Source organism: Vigna umbellata, chromosome 8 (assembly GCF_029865625.1).
Source record: "Vigna umbellata cultivar VRB3 chromosome 8, Vumbellata_1.0, whole genome shotgun sequence".
In the NCBI taxonomy this organism is placed as follows: Eukaryota; Viridiplantae; Streptophyta; class Magnoliopsida; order Fabales; family Fabaceae; genus Vigna; species Vigna umbellata.
Genome location: NC_142172.1, coordinates 38,814,056 through 38,838,206, shown reverse-complemented (window position 1 = coordinate 38,838,206; position 24,151 = coordinate 38,814,056). Strand labels below are relative to the sequence as shown.

The window sequence follows — 24,151 nt, the reverse complement described above, 5'->3', positions numbered from 1 at the left end:
CTGTTTACTTGTAATTTATTTACCATTATCTTCAGTATATTGTTGTACAAAATTGATCTTTATTCATTTTCTTAATGACATGATTTGTTCATTGCCGATTTTTGATAAAAAAAAAACAATTAAGTCAATTAGTCGTTTCCTTTATTAATTATAAGACATGGCTTCTAATTTCGGGAGTTAAAAGGAAAAATCTTGAAAATATACACACTGACGCATTTCAAGATTCTTCACTTTCATTTTTTGTAATTATTTTAATGAGTGAGTAATTAATATAATTTAAAATTGTTATCTTGAACAAAATTAATTAGCAGTAAGACAGCACTGGAAGTAATATTAATGGATAAAGAGAACGGTTGGTTAAGCATGATGATAATATCAGTCTTTTTGGTCGTTGGTCGGTCGACAATCTGTGTAGTGTGCCTTCACTACGCTTTGCTTGTGTTTCCCGTCCCTATCTCTACCTCTTTCTCTCTCACATACATACCTACAAATATAATTACATGGTAATTTATAATAGAAAGAACATTAAATGAAATTTAGTATGTAAAGCGTCTTTAATAATTTCAGAAAATATAAAAGCATGTCTATGTAAAATGATAAAGGAAAGTACAGACATAAATAGGTGTGGATGGTTACATACATACATACATGTATAGGTATGATAGAGAGAGCCGTAAGAAGAAAGGAAAGTGAAGTAGCAGCACTAAACAGTTTCTGTATATGATAGAGGGTGTTGGTGCGCAGAAGGCTGCAAGATTAGAACCGAAAAAAAAAACAAAGAAACCAAAAAGAGAGAAACAAAGCACGAAGGAAAAGGAAAGTTTTGTTGAATGTAAAAGGATGGTAACCTTGCCCCGCACAAAGGTTTGTGGCAGAAAAACACTACTAAGTGAAAGAGATTTGACATTGAGGCAGAAAGAGAAATCCAAAGCATTTGGACTTTTCTTTCACCGCCCACCACCACAAGAGAAAGAAAGAAACAACCAAAGTAACTCATTCATCCCAGCATCATACAATTATAAACCACAATTGTATAATCAGAAATCACACTGCACAGGGTATTAAGCTCTCTTTTTCTCTCTCTTTTATTTTTCCTTCTACCAATATTTTTATAATATTATTGGTTTTTATATTTATTTTATTTGTACACATCATTCACCATGCTTACTATTCTCTTTCCTTTTTCCACATTTCTGTCTTTTATCTCAAAGTATATACTCATGATGGTAACGGGTGTGAAAAAAGGCCCCCCGTTTTTTTCAACCCACGTTGTCCCTTGAAATACCCTTTTCATTTTTATTCCTTGTGCAAGTGTAAAGCAAACTTCTCCCAACTCTTTATTCTTCCAAATCAAACCTCCTTTTTCTTACTCACATCAGACAAAACAAAACAAAAATCAGTAGAGCATACAAATACAAAACCAAAACAAACCCACCTCAGCTTCTGACATTTGAATCTCCATTTTTTTTTCTTTCTTTTAATTTTTAATTCTCCTCTCCAGCAAAATATTGTTATATATAAAGCCTTGGAGTTTGTATTATCCTTCAATAGAGTTCCATATAAAACAGGAGGCAACAGCGGCTGTAGAGTAGCTAGGGAAATGATACAGGAAGATCAAGGGCAGTGTTCTTCTCAAGCGATCAATAACTACCACCAGGCTTATCAAGACCAGCTTCTCCTTCAGCAACAGATGCAGCAACAAAACAATGATATCTTTGGTGGAGGAGGAAGAGGAGGGCTCAACATGTACCCTGGTGAAGTCTCTCAAATCATGCATCAGCCTTGGTCTATTCCTCATAATCAGGTTCATCACCCCTTCAACACGGTGAGAGAGCACGACCCTTTTCTTGTCCCTCCCCAACCTTCACCCTATGCAACTTTGTTCAACCGAAGGGGTCATTCTCTTCAGTTTGCATATGATGGTTCATCTTCTGACCATCTTAGGATCATATCAGACACCCTTGGACCGGTCGTTCAACCCGGTTCGGCACCCTTTGGCCTCCAAACCGAGTTGGCTAAGATGACTGCTCAGGAAATCATGGAGGCCAAGGCCCTTGCAGCTTCCAAGAGTCACAGTGAAGCCGAAAGGAGGCGCAGAGAGAGAATCAACAACCATCTTGCCAAGCTTCGCAGCTTGTTGCCTAGCACAACCAAAGTGAGTCTGATTAATTGATTTTCCAGATTAATATTCATTGATTAAAACGAATTCACGTATCATGAATAGTGAATTACTTAAAAAGTGTGCATGTGTAATTATTCATCTCAACAAAAATCCAAGATCTAAATCTCATGTTGTTCCCACTCGTGCCTTATAAGAACATATGTTCGTATAAACAATAGTGCAAGATTGTGTTTTTTCTTTATGGACTTTTTCTTTTCAAAGAGTGGTTTGTAAATCTTTGCAAGATTCTATTTATTACTTTGGCATAGTAAGTAAAACAACAAAATCAAAATATCATAACCTTTTAGAAAATGAGGTGCAAAAAATGCTATTGGGTTGTTTTTGCCTGCTTTTTTTTTGCCAGTTGATTGGCTTTGTTAGTTGTTTAATTTGTTTTCATGATATTCTACTTTCTCCTTTTCGGCTTAATTTCTTCACACTAATGACTTTAATTATGTATGTGTGTTCGGAGAGTAGTCTCTGTGGGAGTGGTAGTTCCGAGGAACAGCTAGAAAAAGTACTAGTAATAAAAGAGATGAGAGAAAAGTGTATTAGCGTTAATGTCGCTTGGTTGGCATGATAAAGAGGAACCAACTAGCAGTGGAAAAGCTTGGCATGGAAATTTCTTGCCGGATGATGTTGATCAGTCAAACTCAGTTTGAGAATGAAAAGAATAAAGCCAGAGACAAACTAGCACCCTTGTCAGTCACAAACGCACACACTATCTATTCTATATACCCCTTTCTATATTTCATCTTCTCTATCATATGCTGCATGACACTTCCACCATTCAAAGATACCCACTATTTACATTTCACAATCATCACGCCATTACCTACCAACCTCATAACCTCACATAACAACATCTCCGAAGCCCCACCATTTGTTTTGGCACCATGATATTGTACAATTAATTTCAGTGCTTTATTGTCATATCCGTAACATAAATTTCTTTTTGTTTTGTTGTGTTCTTTCTTGTAGACAGATAAAGCATCATTGCTGGCAGAAGTGATTCAGCATGTGAAGGAGCTGAAGCGTCAAACCTCATTGATAGCAGAATCGAGTCCGGTTCCTACGGAGGCTGATGAGTTAACTGTGGTGGACGAAGCTGATGAAGATGGGAGGTCTGTGATCAAAGCCTCTTTGTGCTGTGAAGATAGGTCAGATCTGTTTCCTGAACTCATCAGGACCTTGAAAGCATTGAGGCTAAGAACCCTTAAAGCTGAGATCACAACGCTGGGAGGACGTGTGAAGAACGTGTTGTTCATCACTGGGGAAGAAGAAGACTCGAGCAGCGGCAGCGAGGACCACAACCACCAACAGCAGTACTGCATTAGCTCAATACAAGAAGCACTTAAGGCGGTGATGGAGAAGAGCGTGGGGGATGAGTCTGCTTCAGCAAATATTAAGAGACAAAGGACCAATATAATATCAATGTCCTAGAAAGGATGGAGGTCTTTATAAATTTTATTTAATTAAAGGCCTATATGATTACCATTATTATCTACTTAGTTGTTATATATATTTACATATTTTGATCTGCATATTTTTTGGGGGTGTGGTTTGCTTTTCCTTTTCTTTCTTTTCAACAGTGTGTGCCTGAAAATGTTATTACTATATGTATCTTCTCCATCAACATCATCATCGTTAAAAAATGAGGTAATGATATTGAATGGTTTTTTCTTTAAATCTCTGCTTTATTTCTTGACACATCTTGATCCAGCATATGGGGGAAGTGGAGATTTTTTTGGTGAGAACATAAATTATTTGCTAATTCCTAACTGGAAAATAAGTTCTTCATATATAGCTGGAGAATCGAACATTGAGTGATCTTATTATATATTATATTTTTATAACTTGTTAAATTTACAAGAGAAGTATTTATAAGAAGATATTAAAAATATTCTTAAACTTGGATAATCTTCTGTATTGATTTGAAGCATTGCCCTCTCTCCAGTGCATTACATTATAATTACAAATGTCACCATGGAAAGTTGGTAAAGTAATAGACATGTGATAAGTCCCTAATAAGATCATTGGAAATTAACCATGACATTTATCATACCATGTCTACAATCTCCTAGTTCAGTCCAACAATATGAAGGCACAATATCATGAATTTCAAACACAAAAACATAGTTAATGGTTGAATAATGCATGCATATATACATATATATCAGATTTGCAAACCTAGTTTTTAAGACAAGAATAAGTTAAAAAATACTAGTATTTTTATAAGTTTTTTATTTTAACCTATTAATATATTTGTTAGATATAAATTGGTGCACTTGGAAAATTTTATTCCATATTTAATCAGAAATAAATTATTCCACATTTTTTATACCTCCTAGAAACATTCAAAATTTACTAAATATATTCCATTTCAAATTTTAAAATAATTTGATGTCTTAAATTCAGAAAAAAGAACTAAATATTTTACATAAAAAGTAAAAATCTGAAGATGTTAAATAAAGATAAAATTAAAGGTAGTATGAAATTGCTTAATTTAAAAAATATAGAAATGTATATGTATCTATTTATGTAGAGAGAGACTAAATCAAAGAGACAATATACATTATTCAACTTAGCTTGCTCATAACTGAACTTCTTCTTAGGAGGTAAGCTTTTTAACTGCTTGATGATTAAGATTAAGATTTAATAGTTTATAATCTTAATATTAATAGAAATTTATAAATAATTTGATGATTGAAAATATTAGGTTAAATTTAAATAATGGTACAATCGCGTGCATAAAAATCTTTAAATTTAAAATTTGGAAAGGGACTTTTTACGTTTATTAGAAGTATTAATCCAAAATATAGCTTTAATTGCACGAAAGAAAAGAAAATATATTCGAATATAAATAAATTATTTTATATATTAAGAATTGAATTGAAGAGTAATATTGAAATTTCGAGACTAAATTTGATGTGGTAAAACCTCTTAAAAATTAGTTTAAATTCATTTAAATCATAGGACTTGGACGATAAAAAAAATAAAACCAAACAGTTCATAATTCTATAAGTTTACATCGTATATACATTATTAAAATTTCATTATATAAAATATCAGGTGTTTTCTGTGTATACAAATATAATAAATAACATTCAAGTTAATATAATATGTTTGTTAAAAAAACTCTAGAAGAGTAGATTCAATTTAAAATTACATAAATTGACACTACAGAAATTATTTCTGTGTTTAAAGGGGGCTGGCGAGGGGAATGATGTCATGAACTAGGTTAACTTTGCTGTTAAATTTCAAGTACTATTCATTAGTTGTAAATATTTTCCTTCCAGTATGTTAAATCCTTTACCAGTAGGGTTATCTTAATTTAATCACACACTTTATACTTTTTTATTTTTTTTATTTATTCTTTATAATATCAAATCTTTTTTTGAAAGGATATAAAATAAAGTGTAAGTGTAAAAATGATCATTTTTCTCTATTTGTGTACAACTAAAGTTTGGTTTTACATATGCAGTTAATTAAAATAATTTCTTTCAATAAATGTTTACATGTTATTGTATGAATATACTGAATATAGTATAAATTAAGCAATCTTGAATCCACTGGCTAAATCTATAAATAACACAAATTAAAAAAAATACGAGCTTTTGTAAGAATAATACTAAAAAACTATTTTCTTTACAGTAAAAAACGTTATTAATAGAATATGAAAGATGTTTTATTTGCATAAAAGAAGTTCAGTTTACATAAGCCAAGTAAACTAATTACTATACAATGGATAATTAGACATAGTAAGTGACATTTGTATTTACTATTTGTTATGTAAAATGAGCTTTTGTTGTAAACCCTTTTAAATTATTAATATTCTAAAGGTTAACTTGTCATAAAGTCTACTTTTTGAAGTTTTCTGTGCATATTTTATTTTTAAACTATGGCAATCAATCTCTAAATATATACAAAAAGTTATTTACTACAAAAAACTATAAAAACAATTACATTAGCACATATGTATATATGTTTTAAACTCACATCCACAAACAAGTAGGGTGAGCTAACATGCAACAAATCATTTATAAAACATGCATAATTATTTTGATACTGGATGATTATTAAAAACCTCAAAAATGTATTTTTTTTGAAGAAATATATTTTACTAGGTTTGAACATATGTCCCAAATGTTACAAGATATTTACCATATGAGCTACTGTAGATTTTTATTTAACTTATCACGTTTTATTTATATAAGCTTATTAATTATATTTTCTATTCACACAGAAATTTATTACTACTAGTAATAAAATTTAAGATAAATACTTTTCATGGATCTTACAATTATAATGTAAATTTCATTAAAATAAAGGGGTTTCAACTAATAACTTTTACTAATGCTCATTCATGAAATTATGTAATTTAAAAGTAAAAATAATATTTATAAATGGTATTATATAAATAAGAGCTTTAAACAATAAATATAATTTATTGAAATCAGATAATTTTAATTTAGAAATTATTTTACTTTTAAAATGTATTACATTAAAACTATTTTGAAATTGGGATGATTAGGCAATTCTAAATGTATAAAATAGACTTAAAAGTAAGAATAAAAAAGGCTAAAAATATATAAACAAAAATAACTTAAGAAAATAAAAATTTAAAGATATCATATAGCCATTATAACGAAAGAAAATTAATATATATGCTTGCTATGAGATGGATTGTAAGTTTTATTCTTCTTTTCTGTTATATTTTTTGATATATTAAGCAACCGGTGCATCCATATTTTTGGGATTCTCTGTCTGAGGCAGTTTTGGGTATTTTTGAAAGTTCATTCTAAGCAAGCCGACTTCAAAGAAATTGGGTCTGGCATCAATAAAGCCCAACTATGAAAGTATATATAAGAATTTGGAGGATTGCTCCCTACACCACCCACATTGCTTCCTGCACCATTACATGTTTTTTAAATTTCAAAATTATCTTTTATATTTTAAAATATTCTACACTCCCACTTCTTTTCTTAAACGGATGTCGACATCCGTTGAAGAAAAAATTCTTCAATAAATGTGCCACAAGGTTTTTCTTTTTCTTAATTTTTATGTTTTTAATTTATTGTATTTTAAATTAATATATAATTATTATTTTATTTTTTTAAAATTATTACTTAATTATTTATAAATTAATTTTATTTTATTTAATAAATTAATTATTATTAATTTAATTTATGTATAAATATTTTTAAAAAATTTATTAAAACAGAATGGATGTGGCGACATTCGTGAAATTCTTTTTTAATTTTTTGTTTAATAATTTATTATATTTTAAATTAATATATAAATATTATTTAAATTTTTTAAAATTATTACTTAATTATTTATAAAATAATTTTATTTTATTTAATAAAATAATTATTATTAATTTAATTTATGTATTATTATTTAAATAATAATTAAAATATTTTAAACAAATTTATTAAAACGGATGTTCCACATAACGATGGACATCCGTGAAGTTTTTTTTTAAGTTTTTTAATTTATTATATTTTAAATTAATATATAAATATTATTTAATTTTTTTAAAATTATTATTTAATTATTTATAAATTAAATTTATTTTATTTAATAAAATAATTATTATTAATTTAATTTATGTATTATTATTTAAGTAATAATTAAAATATTTATAAAAAATTTATTAAAACGGATGGTACCATGTGACGATAGTGAAGTTTTTCGTTTTCTAGTTTTTAGTTTTTTAATTTATTATATTTTAAATTAATATATAAATATTATTTAGTTTTTCTAAAATTATTATTTAATTATTTATAAATTAATTTTATTTTATTTAACAAAATAATTATTATTAATTTAGTTTATGTATTATTATTTAAATAATAATTAAAATATTTTTGAAAATATATTAAACGGATGTTTCATATCCGTTGACAGATGTGGTCACACTCGTTGAAGATTTTTTTTTTAAATAAAAATAATAAATTAAAATATAAAATATGTAAACTAATATCAACATTTGTAGAAGATGAAACGAATATTAACATTTATTTTATAAATATGGAATGCTGCAGGGAGCATGTGGTCTGGTGGTGGTGGGAGCAACACTCAAGAATTTGTTATGAGCCATTAATGTTATAGTTTAGCAGGGTGTTTCTTCCTGCAACACAGTTTTTTTCTTTCTGCACCGATATAGACTTTAGGAAATGATAATTTTATCCCCTTCTTCTTTGCTGTACTCAGCCTCTGTCTAGTCCTGCATCTATTTTAGCCGTCGATGGCTTAGCATGGACCCATTTTAGCCATTATTGCAAATGTGATATACATTATCATGGAAGTTTCTAACCAGAGATAGAGTATATTTATACTATATAAATGAGGGAAAATATTATTTTACAGGTTGAACTTTTTAGAATTGAATTAGGTTTAAAATTTATTTTTTAATATGGCATTAGAATAATTATAATTTATGTTAATAGAATTTATTGATTATTAAATCTATTATATCATATTTTTTGATTATTAAATCTATTATATCATATTTTTTGATTGACCTATTATTCTATCTATTATTAAACTATTATTCAACCATTTATTAATGTTTAATATAAAGCTTAATATATATATATATATATATATATATATATATATATATATATATTAATACAAAGATATATTAAAAATCTTATTTTAATTATAAATAATATCAATTTAAAACATATATAAACTAATGGAAATTTTATATTCAAATCGATTTTATAAATTAAATTAACCTTTTGATAGATATGGAAAACCATTTGAAAAGTATGTAATAATAAAGATAAAAAATGATAGACGAAGCAATAATAAAAAATGATAAAGGAACACGATTCACCATTTCGGAAAGAATTATTTTAACATACTGCAAATAAGCTAAAAATGCTTAAGGAAAGTCATGGTTGGGTAAGTTTGAAAACCGGTTAAAAACCATTTGAAATATGTATTCAGAAATGTATAATTTTTTAAATATATTTGGAGCTGTTGTAATATAGTTTTAAATCAGGAATTCTTTTTCCGATTATAATACACATAGTAAAATATATTTTATAATGTGAAACTATCTTTCAAAATGCACATTGAGACTATATTGAAAAAAAGAGATGCAGGATTATTTTTATAATGTCAATGAGAATTAATTTGAGATTTATGAAATTTGTAGAGACAAGAAAAAAAAAAGATTAATGTAGAAAGAAACAGGCAGTTTCGCAATGTGAATAAGTTTAGGCCTTGTTGCACGCCTCTTTTGTTTTTTTGTTTTTTTTTACACCAAGCCACATGTTCTTATTTCCCATTTTTGTTTTGTACGCTTTATTTCATTTTACAGTACACACTAGAAACCACCTATCCTCTAAAAGTGTCGTCCATTTTTTCTGCATAACATTTTGTTGTTTTTCATAAATATTGAGGAAATAAGAAAAAAAAATTATGATTTCATTTAATAAAATTAGGAGGGTTTCATTGAATAATACTAAGATACAAAACTTAAATAATAAAGTGACAAAAGTGAGGAGTGGGACGTTACAATAGATAAACTTTATCCTTTTATGTAGCATTCGAAAGTATATATTGTGGATTTTGACCTTACTTGCTTAAGTTTTTGAAATGGTAAGGAACCTTCCTTTTTCATCGTCTTTCCGCCATGCCACTATAGATTGTGGTTGACACCTTCTTAAATCCACCAAACGATGTCATCTACCTTTCTCTTTTTCTTTATTCTTCCTAAGCTTTGTGGTACCCTCTACTACCTCTTATCACTCTTTTAATAACCATCTCAAATGTATAGGTAAAAGGGTTTGTACAATTTTTACAAATTAAAAATACCTAGTCGTTTACAATCTAACACTACAATTTAAGTGAAAAGCAAAGTAATAAAATCTTCATCAAATAACTTGTATAACTTTAATCTTTGTTAAATAATTTATATACATTTGCTAATATATATATATATATATATATATATATATATATATATATATATAGGATCAATGGGTTACTTTTAAATGGGGAGTGGTCCAAATTTTCTTATTTCAAACTTTTTTTATTTATTATCATCGAGGATAACTATGAAAAAATCTTCAATTTTAAAGTTAGTTTGATTTGAAAGCAAAAACAATAAAATAAGATGATTTGAATTTATCTTAAAATATATCGAAAACTTATAATGTATCTACTAACGTAAGTATTACTTAGATTTGTTATTGATTAAATTTGTTTTCGAGATAATATTTCTAGGGATGATAATGGGTCGGGTTGGACATGAATAATGTCTACCCACAACTTGACCCAACAAAAAAGAATCTACTCGTTATCCGACTTGCTACTCGCACAGATATTCGCATAAAAAATACTCGCAAGTATTTTAAAATCCGCGGATACATGTGGATACCCACGGATACTCACAAATATTTAAAAAATATATTTTTATAAATTTTTAAAATAAAATTACAAAAAATATATAAAATATAATATAATATAAATTAAAATTTAATTTTAATTAAATTTAACCTTATAAAATATAAATTAATGTTAATTTTAATTAAATTTAACTTAATTAAATATAAACTAAATATTTGTTTTTATTTCTTGCGGGTAGCGGGTAAGTACCAGACTCTTTTATAAGCAGATATTAAAATACCCGTTATCCACAACTCGTGAATAGTAAATATATGCGGATATCAACTATCCGTCACAGATAATTTTTTTTTTTAATTACTAAGTATTTTATGAGTTCTCAATTTTTTTTGACAATTTTAATTATTTGAAATTTAGTATTATTTAAATATTATAAATTATAAATGTTGAATATTAGTTATTTTAAAAAATAGATCTATAATTTTTGTTACTAATTTAGTTAAATAAAAATAAACTTACTAAAATATTGCGATCTGATACTTTAAATAGAAAGAAAAAATTATAAAACAAATAATTTTTTATACTATAAATATGTGACCAAGCATTATGCGAAACCGATTAAAAAAATTAACCCCTACTGTTTACACACAATAAGCCAATCCGACATATTTTTTACAAAACAAATGCAAAAGATATCGACGTATATTGTCCCACAGTTCAAAGGGGTTTATTATAAATGATTTCGGTGGAGATGTCAAAGCATTAATTGAATGCCCTCATTTTTGTAGTACCGAGATGCACTAAGTAAAGATTTCAGATAATGAAAATTTTACAACAACCATGATTCGAATGTAATTCAGGTGCCGAATAAAAATTTCTCAAAGCAGAATTATACATATATCAAATAATTAAATTTGGACTTTTAAATATATATAAATGGGTAAAATAATAAGTCTGGTTATTTAAATATTAAAATAATTCAAGAATATATTTATTATAAATATTTATTATTTTTCTTAAACTCATTATTTGAGTTTGTTCTTTTATTTTTTTAAGATTTCTAAGGTCTTAATCATTGTTTTGACAATCATAAAATATTTAGGTGATCATAACAGTGATATCTGTAAGGTTATCTGACCAGTTTTTTATATAGAATAAGTAAACTTATACTTTTTTTCCTTTAGTTTTCAATTTAAGACAAATGCAAATAAAGTTTTAGGAATGTGACATCCAAAATCTTTTGCTAGTGAAAAGGAAGTGTTGTGAGGTTGTTTTTGGTATAAATTAGGATTTTGGTAGGTGAAATTCTATAAGAGAGACTTTGGTTTAATAATTGATGTTTAAGATATGTTTTGGAGTCATTTAAAACTTGTACAGGTACTTAGATATCCAAAAAGATTATGCTAAATTGAGAATTTGTGAATTGGTAAGGGTTATAGGCTTAGTTTAGTGTTAAATGAGAGTTTTGATAGGTGAAATTTTGAGATAAGGGTGGAATAAAGACTCTTGAGGTTTAAAGTTTGGTTTTAGACTATTTATGACTTGTTTAGCTGTTAAGTTTACCAAATTGTTATGAGGAATCAATATGAATGAACTTTTAAGCATTTAGAATGATGTTTGGTTGTTTGAGTTATAAATTTGTGGGAACATAAGACTAATAACATTTAAGTTGAGTTATAAACACTTAGTTTAGTTCAATTAAGGTTTGAAATAGCAAATGAGAGTTGTAGATACATGTGGAGGTGTAGGAGTCAGAACATATGTGAGATTGGGGGGTGTAAATTCTGCAAAATTAATGTTTGCATAATTTTGTAGACTAGCTAGGCGAGTAGGTAGGTCATTGGGTGAGTAATATTGAGGTTTGATAGTGAGTTTCAGAGGTTGGGCGAGATTTCTTGCTGAGTTGGGAAAACTCTCTGTTTGCGCTTTCGCTAGACGACAAATAATAACTCGTTGGGCGAGCAGGTCAACACTAAGCACCAACATTCTGGTGTCAGGCACCTAGTGTGTATGTGTGTTGCTTTTTATGATTTCTTTTCTCTATTATATGTGAATAGAAATATTGTGATGCTTTAATGTATACTTGATAATATAACTTGAAATATATGGTGGTAATGAATAAGGTTATGTATGTATGAGAGTATGGCTTGAGAAGAGTTTTTAAAAGAAAAATCTTGTTGGTTGTTTCTTGCGTGGTATGTATAAATGTAGGAGCTCAGTTTTAGGGGTTATCATGACACTCTAATGGTCACTTATTCTCAAGTAGAGAGGAGTGAGACATTGTCCTAATCTAGGTGCTCTATCTTGACCTAAGACGTGAAACAAACTAATCATGTGAGTGTGATAGGGTGAAAACCAATCGGTAATAGGTATGTAGAACAGTATAAGCCACCATAAGTGCATAATTCGTCATAACTTGACATTGATACTTGTATTTAGATTGTAAGTTTAGGTCCATGATATGTTTAGGATGTTGTTTGCTTGATTTTGGATGAAATGTAATATATGATGTTTTATAAAACCTTATGTGTAATTTTTTTAACATTAACTTACACTTTTTATGTTGTCTATGCTTGTTGTATAAATTTAAATGATAATATAAATTTGAATGATCAGCTAGTGAGTGTGAATACAAAAAAATAAGATATCAATGAAAGAATGAAAAGTACAAATGTATAAATTGTCCTTATCTAATTAAATATTTTCTTGAGTTAAAATTATAATTAGGTGTTATAAATAATTATTTGTGTGAATATTTTATATACCTTCTTAAATAATTATTCTAGTCTATTAATTTTATGATATTTTTGTAATAATGTTTATACTATTTAAATAAAAGATGTTATAAATACTAACTAAATATTTGAGTTAATAAATAGACGAAAGTTTAATTTTAAGTTTTTCGGATGAAAAATATTAAAACAACAAACCAACTAATGAAAATAGACTTAAAAATATTTTCCTACTTTCGAATAAAATATTTAATTTATGAAAAATTACTATTTATTTTCTGACGTTTGCTCTCTGTTTCAAATCTATTTTTTGTTTATAACTTGAAAATTCTCTATTAATCTATTTTCACATCTCATTTTTTACAAAACTCATTCTTAAATTATATATATATATATAAATTAAATAATAGTTCAAATTTAAAATTCACCATAAATCATAATTTATTTACTGTCTGATCACCATAATAATTTTTTTGCTTTTAAAACTGTTTTTTTCCCTACATTTAATGTAGTTTACTGGTTAAAAGAAAACATCACAGTAGCGTATTCGCGTGAGGCTAATTAGCCGTCTGAAAGTGAACAGGTTTCATTTTGGGGTCCCCACCTTTCAAAACAATCCTTATGTAATGTACATATCTTCTTCTGTGCCCATTATAACCAATAATCTAAACAAAAATATCGTACGTTTAATAAATATATTCTGATGATATTTCGAATTTAAATACATGACGCAAAAGATAATTTTCAAATATACTTTTCGTTTTAGATTCAATTTTGACGTAATAATTAACTCAAATAATATTATTTTAAATCGACTCGAGAACATTAATATGTAAATATGTATAAATGCTAAAAGTAATTTTCAAAATTAAACTTTTTCTCTTTATACTTTGACTAAAAAACATATTTTAATATGTCCAATAATTTCTAATAAGGACTGAAAATAAAAAATAATTTAAATATATTTTTTCATGCTCTTGTACCATATAACATAAAATGTTTCCAAAGTTTTAAGGAAATTTTGATACTAACACCTTAACAATAAAAGAGATAAGGCGTGAGAAGATGGTTTTCCCAATACATTTGACCCTCTCAGCCAATCATGTATTTTTTTTTAATGATGTTCCATTGAAGCCTTAATGCAATTTTTAAGGTAACGTGTATGGCTGGAACGTTCAACACTAACTGCGAATAAACAAGACAACCCACTTATGTTATCCTTCAAAAAATATTATGATTTAGAATGGATGACTTTTAAGCCATGGAGAAAGTTTTTTTTATAAAAAATATGGCATTTCAATTTATTAGAAAGAAGGAATAAAATATAAATAAGGAATCACATTTCACTAATTGAACCTCCAAAAAAAAATAAAAATCAAATCCCACTTATGAATAGTTGGACAAGTCACCGACTCTTAGTTTTCTCTTCGTACCAAACTTATCCCCACCACTCCATTTCATGAGTCAATATTTAATGCTAGTTTGGACTTTGATTAAATATATATTTTATTTATGATAAATTATCGATTTTACTTTATTTATTTTATCTATATAGCGATATTAAAACATTTTATTTTATTGTTCAAACCAGTCTCTATCTTATTAAGAAAAAAATAAAGATTAGAAAAACACAAATTTAATAATTTATGATAAGAATGTATTTAAACCTTTAAAAGTTAGTTTATCAGTTTAAACAAGTTGGACCCATACGCTGTCTTTTTTCCTTTTTTTCTAAAAAAAATAAATAGTTTCTTTTTTTAAAGGCAATTCATTTTAAAGTCCTACGTAACAATTCTGTTGCAAGAAATTTACCTATAACTGACCACATAATCTAATAAAGTCAGTTATGGAAAAACTACTCTTCAATTTAATTAAGTCAAATGTGACGGAGTTGTTACATTTAATATTCTGGTAAAAAGAAGAAAAAAAAGCAGAAATATTTAAAAAAATCAAATATCCATAATTATGTTTACTGTATTTATCTTGTGTATATCTAGACGAGATCAAAACCGGTCAACAGAATAAATCTGGAAACACTTTTTGTCAGAAAAAAGAGTCTTCGGTTTAGTTTTAGGGGTTTGTTTTCCTTTAAAAGCATGTTACAAATAAATATAAACTCCATTCATGTTAATTCCAGGTGAGTCTTCTATTTTTCTTGTTGAACTTTTACATTTGAACGTGATGGGTATTTTCGACCATTCAGTCACATCAGCATAAAGATATAATAAATTAATCTATCATCGGATAGAAACGTTTCTTTAGCGTTTCTTTTTGCGTAGAAAAGAAGGTAGTGAGAAGGTAGTGAGAGAGAGTAAAATTGTTTTAAAAAAAGGCAAAGATTTATGTAACGGAAGAAGCTGAAGGCTGTTCCCAAGTCACTCTCTTTGCAACCTCCGAGGAATTTTGGTAGCATCCTCTGTGATATTTTGTCATCAGTTTCGGTTTTGGTATAGAGAGAGAGAGAGAGACGTGAGTTTCTGGTCCTGTTGCTGTTTTTGTGAGTGTGTCAGAAAGTTCGTCTCTTTTGTCCATTGTTGCTTTTGCTTTCTGCTTGGAGAAATGCTGGTTCGGAGGAGGGTGATGAGTTGGAGAAGGGTGGCGAAGGCCCTGCAAGCTCTGGTAGCTCATGCTTTGCTTTTCTCTTTCACTCTTCTCCTTGTTCTCAAGCTTGACCATCTCCTTCCTGACTCATGGACATGGTGGTAGGTTCTATCTTTCTTCATTCACACACTTTCGCTTTTATTTCCCAGTTTAGAAATTGTGGATTTGAATCAAAGGGTCTCTGCAAAATTCCACCTTTTGTTGATTTGTGTTATGAATTGCCATGTGCTAATTTGTTTCCCCCCTTTTGAATTTCAATGCAAGCTGTTCTTTTTTTTTTTTTTGTAATTCTGGAAAAAATTGACATTCATTGGAAGAACATGATAAGTTTTTTTCCCTTTTGGAAATGCAAACTTGCTTACCTTATACGCCACTGTCTTCCTGTTGCGTTATACAAACTTATTATTTTATTTTATTTTGTAAATGGGATGGGAGCTGGGATACCCTCGTTTCTGCTTTCCATATGTGAAACTGTCTTTTTTTTCCCTGATGTTTTTGAGACGAAAGTAAAGAGAGAACTAAAAATTTCGATGTGTAATTATATGTAAGTTTAATAATAAGGAACATACTTGTTCTGGCCATGTTGATTTAGCTAGTAAGGATGAAAGTACATCGCTTTAGTAAAGTGTTAATTAATTTTCCCCCCTTTCTCAACTTTGTTATGCTCCAAACGTGTTTTTCTACAGTTAGGCTGATAATTGATAAAGCTTTAAAAAATTAATACTAATACATTAGCATTATGATTGTTACCAATAAATATTCGCCATCTCCTCGCTAAATATCTCAATTTTGATGGGTACTGATTCCAACCAAATTGTACTTATGAGAATAATCATCAAAGGATTCAGAGTTGTCTGTGGTTTTGAGTATGAAATGATTATTCTTGTTATGCATGTCTCATATTATGATTGCACAAGATAGCGCAGGATTTTATTCAATGAAACTTTTAGTCTCAGTAATAAAATCATGGCATTTCCTTTTTCATTTGATATGCTTTATTGTCCCGCGGAGATCTTGTACCATGTGATTCAAACCAACAACAATACTGTCAAATTTGTTAAACTGAGTAAATAGGAATATGTATGGGTGTCACTTTCACGTTTATGTGCTGCCAATTTATGTCATGCACAACACTGAATTGAACGTAAACATTTTATCATTCAACGTGAATCATGGGCAAGTCCTTCAAATGTTGTCTTAAAATATTATTGAGTGGAGTTTTGGGTAATAGATCTTAGGTTTTTGTTTATTGACAAGAAGACATAGATTAAGAATGTATAACATATTCTTATCAATCATAGCCATACTTTAACATCTTTTTTAACAGGAAAGTATTTTCTCCTCTATGGCTTTTTCATGCTGTGGTGGCACGAGGCAGGTTTTCCTTGCCTGCTCCTTCGATTCCTCACGATCGGCGAGTAAGATATACTTCATGAAAAGTCTTCCTTATTTTCTGGAAAATTAGAAATTTATCTTGTAGTAGGGTTTTGTTACTGAACTTAAAAATAAATTGTTAATGGGCAGTGGGCTCCTTTTCATTCACTCGTAGCAACTCCACTACTTGTTGCATTTGAGCTACTTCTTTGTATACATCTCGGGAGCAGTTATGGTAGGCAACATTTCTTGTGGCATGGCTAAATGGATTTGTTAATCAGTGTATCTTTACACCAAAAGTGTGATACTTCTTTTAATAGTGATTAATTGTAAGATGCTACGAAATTAAATATTATTCATTTTAATGATGCAGAGATGAATTTAAGGATTGTCTTCATGCCCCTGGTATTTTTTGAAATGGTGGTTTTGTTTGATAACATCAGGTATTATCTTGTCTCATCTATCTTCGTAGCAGAATTTATATTCAAGTAGTTCATAAGGAGCTTGCAGATATATTTTAACCCATTCTTAGTCTTCTGGCTTATGTAATATTAGCTGGAACTACTAAAAAAGTTTGCAATAAATTCACCATAAACATTCAACTTTATGAAGTGATTTGTAAAGTTACCTGCATTTTTAGGTCTACTTTCAACTAATTAATTGATGGTCGAGAAGCTTCATTGCATGAAATGGGAAGTAGTGTTTGGGCCTAACATTAATGAATTATGCAACATGCAATACTATTTTATGCTCTTGTAACAAATGGATAATTTATTGACAAAAATGTCTTTTCATAGGATGTGTAGGGCTTTGATGCCCGGGGATGATGAAAATTTGACGGATGAAGCAGTCTGGGAAACTCTTCCTGTAAGATTTTATTCTTTAGCTGATTGATTAATTAAGCTGTAATATGATCTGTAACAGAATAAATGAGGATCCTCAATGAAACTACTGAAATAAGCATCTCAACTGGCCTTTTCATGGCAATTTAAGACTCCCAATTGTGATGATTTTTCAAGTAACATATATTCAAATCCTCAGTGAATTTTGCAGTGTTATTGTTATTCTATAGAGGGATGGGGAATATGTAGCAGCAATAAGATTGTGATTATATGTATACTTTCAAAGTCTTGTTGTCTACGGAGCCTTGGCTGTAGGCTATACTTATAAACTTAAATTTAGGTGAAATGCATTAGTAATCAAAGTTCAAGTCTCTTTGTTTTTGCTTTATGGTAAGTAAAAGAAACAAAGAACCTTCAAGGAATATATAATCATAATAAATATTAAAAAAACCCTTTCCTTTTCTTTTTATTTTGTCATTGTTTTGCATTGGATTAACTATTATTCGTTTTATGTCTATTAAGTGTGATGTGTGTGTGACTCTCACTTCAATGATTCTTTTATTTGTTGGTGGTTGACATCATTTTGGGCGTTCATTTCAATGCCCGATGATCAACGTTGAAGTTGAATGATATTTCACATTTCACATTTCACACATTATAAATAGTCTTTTGTGGTATGCTTTAGAAACATTCTACTACCCATTTGTGTGTGTGTGCTGCACACATGGCTGTAGTTTTTGAAAAATAGTCTATTGTGATTTGTGTGGGTTTATGTTATGGAAGAATCCTACCTGGTTGAGATGGATAGCCACTGCGTTGTGGCTTATTGGCACTAGTACAATGCACACGCACATTCTGAAAGGAGTTCTCTTTATTTTTAATCTAGGAGGATCCTAGTGTTAGAAATGATTGAACTTCACTATTGGAATATATTTGTAGTTAGGAAGTGTTGGTGCCTCTATATCTTAAGAGTATAGGGAAGCACAAGTGCCTTTCTACTATGAATTGCACATCTCATGCTGGGTTTAAAACATTGTTATATTTAACCTTTGCTATGCCTTGTAACACTGACCTGTAAGTAATATTTACAACATTGATAGCTTCCTTGCATTGAGACGTTTCTTTTGTTTTTATTTTCTTCTCATCTTATAATTGACATCACCTTATTCAAGACTTGTCTACTACAAATATTTCTTTTAAGTGTTACACTCCGTAGATTGTTATCTTTCTTTTGTTTTTTATTTTTGAAAAGTTCAAAACTAAATTGTATAATTTTGTTTTCTAGCACTTCTGGATTTCAATATCCATGGTCTTCTTAATTGCTGCCACAGTGTTCACCCTTCTAAAGATATGTGGTAAGTTTTAAGTTTCTATACCGTCTATTTTTGTGATGTTGACTAATTTTTTTCCTGCTACATTTTTATGTACCAGCTCTTTTAAATATACAGATATGAAAAACAAAAAAATATAGTGTAATAAATTCTACTTAATGTGTCTAATAAGGTATTCTGACCACTATAGCATATATATATGGCAGATTTGCAATGTATTTCTCTATGCACACGTTTTAACATATTGCTTAGAATGTTTGATTTTGGTTTATCAGACTGGGAAATGGTTTATTTAATTGCTTCATGTGAAGTATATGGGATGAAATGTCATGAACAAATTTTTAGAATCTTTCTAATTAAGCTAAGATTGAATGAATGAATTTATCTGTAAAGAAACAAGGGCCTATAAAGAGAAATTGGGAAACAGGAAGGCATATTTACACTGACGCAGATGTCAATATTGACATCTGTCCAATATTGAAGAGTACAAGGAGACAAGTTTCCACAGTAGGTTTTGTTCCATAAAGTACTTCAATCAATTCAAAGATACTATGGATACTACATCCTGAAGTAATAACTGTCAAACAGTTTTTATTTAACTGAAAAGAATAAAAAATTATTTTCTGACGTGTTCCTATCACATTGGTATGCGTCTATGAATAGTTAGGGTGATCTGTATGTCTGATTTTTTCATGTTGGTTTCATGCTGTTTTGTGTTACTTTGATATCATTCCTTGTAAAACTTTACTGTTGACTAAGGTTGATACTCAAACTTTTTGCGACTAACTTTATTACCTGCAGGTGATGTTGCTGCTCTAGGCTGGTGGGACTTATTTATTAACTATGGGTATGATCAATATCTTATGGTCGAATGTTTAGTAATTTGGTTTAGTCTCGTGCTTTTTCCTTCATAAAATCAATGCATTCTTTGGCAGGATTGCACAGTGCTTTGCCTTTCTTGTTTGTACTAAGTGGCATAATCCAACTATACATGGAGGCTGTCACATCACAGAACCATGTTCATCGTCAAATACCATAAGATACCTAGACATGAGTAGAGGAGGCTTAGTTACTTATGCGGATGAAGATAGGGAGCAAAATGGGTTCTGCAATCTGCAGGATATTGGTGGGCATATCATGAAAATTCCATTCATTGGTTTTCAAATACTTCTTTTTATGCATTTAGAGGTATGATAATTTTGAAAAAAAATCTTGTCATTATGTTCTTTTAATTTGTAGCTTTCCTTAGTTTTTGATTGTTTTTCCACCTTTCTTTTTTCATTTAAATTTTAGGGAACGCCATCCAGTGCAAAAAATCTGCAACATTGGGTCATTTTTTCGCCACTTTTTTTGTTGCAAGGAGCTGGGGTATTATTTGCTGCATATAGATTAATAGAGAAGATAGTTCTTTTACTCTACAGTGGAGATATTCCTGAAAGATACTCATCTATAGCATCAAAATCTCGTGAGTGCTTTGGGTTCTTTCGACATGGTTCAAGGTATTTGATTTGGATCTTTTTGGCTTGAAAAGGATTTTGTCTTTGGTAGATGCCATGCCGAATTTACAGTAAAAAGTTTCTTATTGCCTACGCTTTCTCTCTCAACAGGTTACTTGGTTGGTGGTCAATAGATGAAGGAAGTAAAGAGGAAGAAGCTAGACTTTTTTTTTCTGGGAGTTCTGGGTCAGTACGCTACCCTAAACCCTAAAATTACATGTGTTTAACGTCATAAGTCATTTTTTGCCATGCTTACGAGCAGCTTTTGAATCCTGTAGTTATACTTGCATACCTTTCTCTTGGAAGTCCTGAGTTGTGTAGTGTAACAATTTTTTGTTAAAAATTTAGCAAAATTTTCAGTCTGCTTGCAATAAAATAAGCTTTGTTCTTTTTCTTTTACTCTCAAATGACTCTGATGACATTAAATATTTGCCCTTGTATTGTTGCTATCTTCACAAGTCTCTAATGTTAATCAAACTTTCCTCTAATGATATGTCATTTGATTTACTATTTAGGTATAATACTTTTACCCCTGATACAGTGAAGAAAATGCCTAGAGCAGATCTGGTTGAGGAGGTGATGACATTAATTTCCTTTTGTCAAAATAAATGGTTACCTAAGTATTTTTTCTGATATTGCTTCGTCATTTATAAGAATACCTTAGTTTACACAAGTAGGTTTAATCTTTTTCATATATCACTGTTCTTTATAACAAGCAGATTTGGAGATTACAAGCTGCACTGGGTGAGCAAACAGAAGTTACAAAATTTAGCCAGGAGGAGTATGAAAGGCTTCAAAATGTAACGTTCTCTACCTTGATTGATTGTTTTTGACATTATGTGCATGTGATGACCAAGTCTTGGTCGTTTAATCAATTAATTAGTTTAGTACATTATAAACTTTTTATGAAGTAATTTAATAGTTAGGTAACAATTGTCATAATCTTTAATTAGAGTTTAGCATTATATGAACCTCCTACTGAAAAGGAAAATCATGTGTGGCATTTGTTGCGTAAGGGATCCAACATCCATCATTTTATTACATGTATGTTTGAAGGCATGTTTGGTAGAGTTACAAAGAGTTAGATGACATCAGCTTATAGGAATTATACTGGCTTTGAACCCTTTTTCTATTGCTAGTAGTTTACAACATCTTGCACTGAAGTTATTGTTATGAATTTGTTATTTTTGCTCATTAATTGTGCTTGAATGGGAATGGCTGTCAAGCGTATCAGGATCTAACAAAATTTAAAATTGAATGATAATAAATCAGGAGAAGATCTTATGTAGAATTTGCTTCGAAGAGCAGATTAACGTGGTCCTCCTTCCTTGTAGGCATCACATTATTTGCAGGTAAGAGCTCTTGCATTGCAGTTGCTCCAGTCTGATACTCTTCTGCTACCATTCCAGTAAACTTTTCTAAACTCAAGCCCGAAAAAGGGATTCCAAGAAGTTTAGTTTGAGGAAATACTTTCTGCTATTATATTATTACTTTATTTTCTGCTTTGAAAAGTTTGAATAAAAAGCAGTGAAAGCAGATAGTAAAAGAAAATGTTTTGATTGTTTTTTATACAAACTTTTGAATACAAGAAACAGTAAAAAATAAGGTGATACTTTTATAAATAGAAGTAATTAATTAAAGAACAGAAGACGTTTTCTGAAACCAAATGGTCCCATATGCAATATTTGAAGAAAGTAGACAGTGACAGGATCACAACCTTTTTAATTTTTAAAGAGGAAATTTCCACCAGTTTTTGTTGCATCTGCAAAGAATCTATTTCATTCTTTCCATTCAAATAGGTTATGAGGGACTTGTGTTAAAAAGTATTGAATTTTTCTGTTTTGCCTTTTTCCGATGTCAATAACAGCACCTGCTGCGAAAAATGTAAACGGTGCCCTGTCTGCCGTGGCACCATTGAAGAAAGGATGCCTGTATATGATGTGTAGCCTGTATATGATGTGTAGACTGTATTGAAGATGTATAGGTATCTTACTGACCATCCAGCTTGTGATTTTAGACGAAACAAGCACCGAGAAGGATCAATTTCTCTGCTCATAGATTTTATATCTTGAAGACAAGAAGATGTATATAACTTTAAACATTTCTGCCCCCATAGTGCATTCTTGCAATTCTGAAGGAATTGCCAATAGTTATGTTGTCTTGAATTTTTTTTACAGAGGATTATTTTACACAGAAAATGCAAGATGATTGTTGAACTCTTTGAACACTTGATGAATTCGTACAAATCACCTAATTTTCTCCACCATTGGGTCAAATTTAGCAGATGGGTTGATGGCAAAATATGGTTTTAGGGATGACCTGGCTTTGGAGACATCTTTCTCTAACAAGAACAAAGAAAAGAAAAAATGACATGCAAATGGCAAAACAAACACATGATAGTGAAACTATACTTTATAAATGTTTGGTTGGTGTTGTGGTTATTAATTCCTTTGTCATCGGCTGCTTTCACGTACATATGTAAGGAACTGGCCCTGCAAATAAACTTGCTTCTAGAATCGTACTATATCCGACAAATTTTTCTACCAAAAACATAATCTTGGACCACTTCTCCATTTATTTAAAAGATTTTTTCTTAATAACTTTTATAGCATTTAATTAAATGATACGAATAAATCTAGTACCATTCAATCAAGGTTATCATAGATTACAATACATGCTATTTTTAGGATATAATTAAGAATTTTTACAACTCATTAAAAACTTGTTGGGGGTATTTAAAGGTATACAAATTTTAGTAAATTTTACTGACTTTAAAAGTAGAATTATAAATATTACAACAATAAAAAATTTAGTCAAACTCCTTAGATTGCTTCGATTCTATATTTTTTTTCCTGCTAGTTGGGATTTTATTTTCTGCCATCAATATAGCCTTTCTCTCTTCATAGTAGAACTCTTTTCGAAGACCTTCCTAAATATTAATGTGCATCATTTGATAATGTTTTTATGAAGAAAACCATTATGATGAATTAATAATCTAACCAATGGAAAGATTTTCATCTTCGTTACTACTAAATAATAAATATCATAATTTTGAACTTTTTATTTTAAGGCTGCTGAAAAAAATAAGAAGATTATTAGCAGTGGATTTTAAGTCTAACTCAACCTCATAAAACCGGCTTGTAGAGTGAGGTTTGCACCCAATTATAAATAATGAATTGACCTTATCTCTAGTCGATGTGGGACTTCCAACATACCCTTTCACGCCGAGGTATAGGCATCTTGTGTG

The 24,151-nt window shown here is 29.4% G+C and overlaps 2 protein-coding genes across 4 annotated transcripts; both read left to right on the top strand.

Moving 5' to 3' along the window:
* Positions 1-663: 663 nt before the first annotated feature.
* Positions 664-3,850, top strand: LOC124829597 (transcription factor bHLH30-like). 2 transcript variants are annotated; one of them, XM_088095643.1, is made up of 3 exons: positions 664-1,058; positions 1,212-2,155; positions 3,143-3,850. In XM_088095643.1, the coding sequence occupies exons 2-3, from the start codon at positions 1,601-1,603 to the stop codon at positions 3,602-3,604; spliced, it is 1,017 nt and encodes a 338-aa protein (XP_087951769.1). In that variant the 5' UTR covers positions 664-1,058; positions 1,212-1,600; the 3' UTR covers positions 3,605-3,850. The 2 variants fall into 2 exon arrangements, with proteins under 2 accessions (XP_087951769.1, XP_047159092.1); XM_047303136.2 differs by having other exon boundaries at positions 936-1,058; positions 1,569-2,155.
* An 11,705-nt stretch (positions 3,851-15,555) lies between these two features.
* On the top strand, positions 15,556-23,131 carry LOC124829598 (Transmembrane Fragile-X-F-associated protein). Of its 2 annotated transcripts, XM_047303137.2 has the most exons (14): positions 15,556-15,962; positions 17,189-17,279; positions 17,386-17,470; positions 17,609-17,678; positions 18,033-18,102; positions 19,363-19,432; positions 20,210-20,255; positions 20,344-20,596; positions 20,702-20,907; positions 21,016-21,090; positions 21,420-21,480; positions 21,624-21,704; positions 22,177-22,256; positions 22,772-23,131. In XM_047303137.2, exons 1-14 carry the CDS (start codon positions 15,820-15,822, stop codon positions 22,848-22,850), a joined length of 1,410 nt encoding a protein of 469 aa, XP_047159093.1. In that variant the 5' UTR covers positions 15,556-15,819; the 3' UTR covers positions 22,851-23,131. The 2 variants fall into 2 exon arrangements, with proteins under 2 accessions (XP_047159093.1, XP_087952921.1); XM_088096795.1 differs by lacking the exon at positions 17,386-17,470 and having other exon boundaries at positions 15,810-15,962.
* The last annotated feature ends 1,020 nt before the right edge of the window (positions 23,132-24,151 follow it).

Excerpts from the sequence above, each read along its gene's own strand:
- LOC124829597 (XM_088095643.1), top strand. The coding sequence starts at position 1,601 with ATGATACAGGAAGATCAAGGGCAGTGTTCTTCTCAAGCGATCAATAAC. Across the intron at positions 2,156-3,142 it reads TGTTGCCTAGCACAACCAAA|ACAGATAAAGCATCATTGCT; the intron begins GTGAGTCTGATT and ends TCTTTCTTGTAG.
- LOC124829598 (XM_047303137.2), top strand. The coding sequence starts at position 15,820 with ATGCTGGTTCGGAGGAGGGTGATGAGTTGGAGAAGGGTGGCGAAGGCC. Across the intron at positions 20,256-20,343 it reads GACTTATTTATTAACTATGG|GATTGCACAGTGCTTTGCCT; the intron begins GTATGATCAATA and ends ATTCTTTGGCAG. Across the intron at positions 21,091-21,419 it reads TTTTTTTCTGGGAGTTCTGG|GTATAATACTTTTACCCCTG; the intron begins GTCAGTACGCTA and ends TTTACTATTTAG.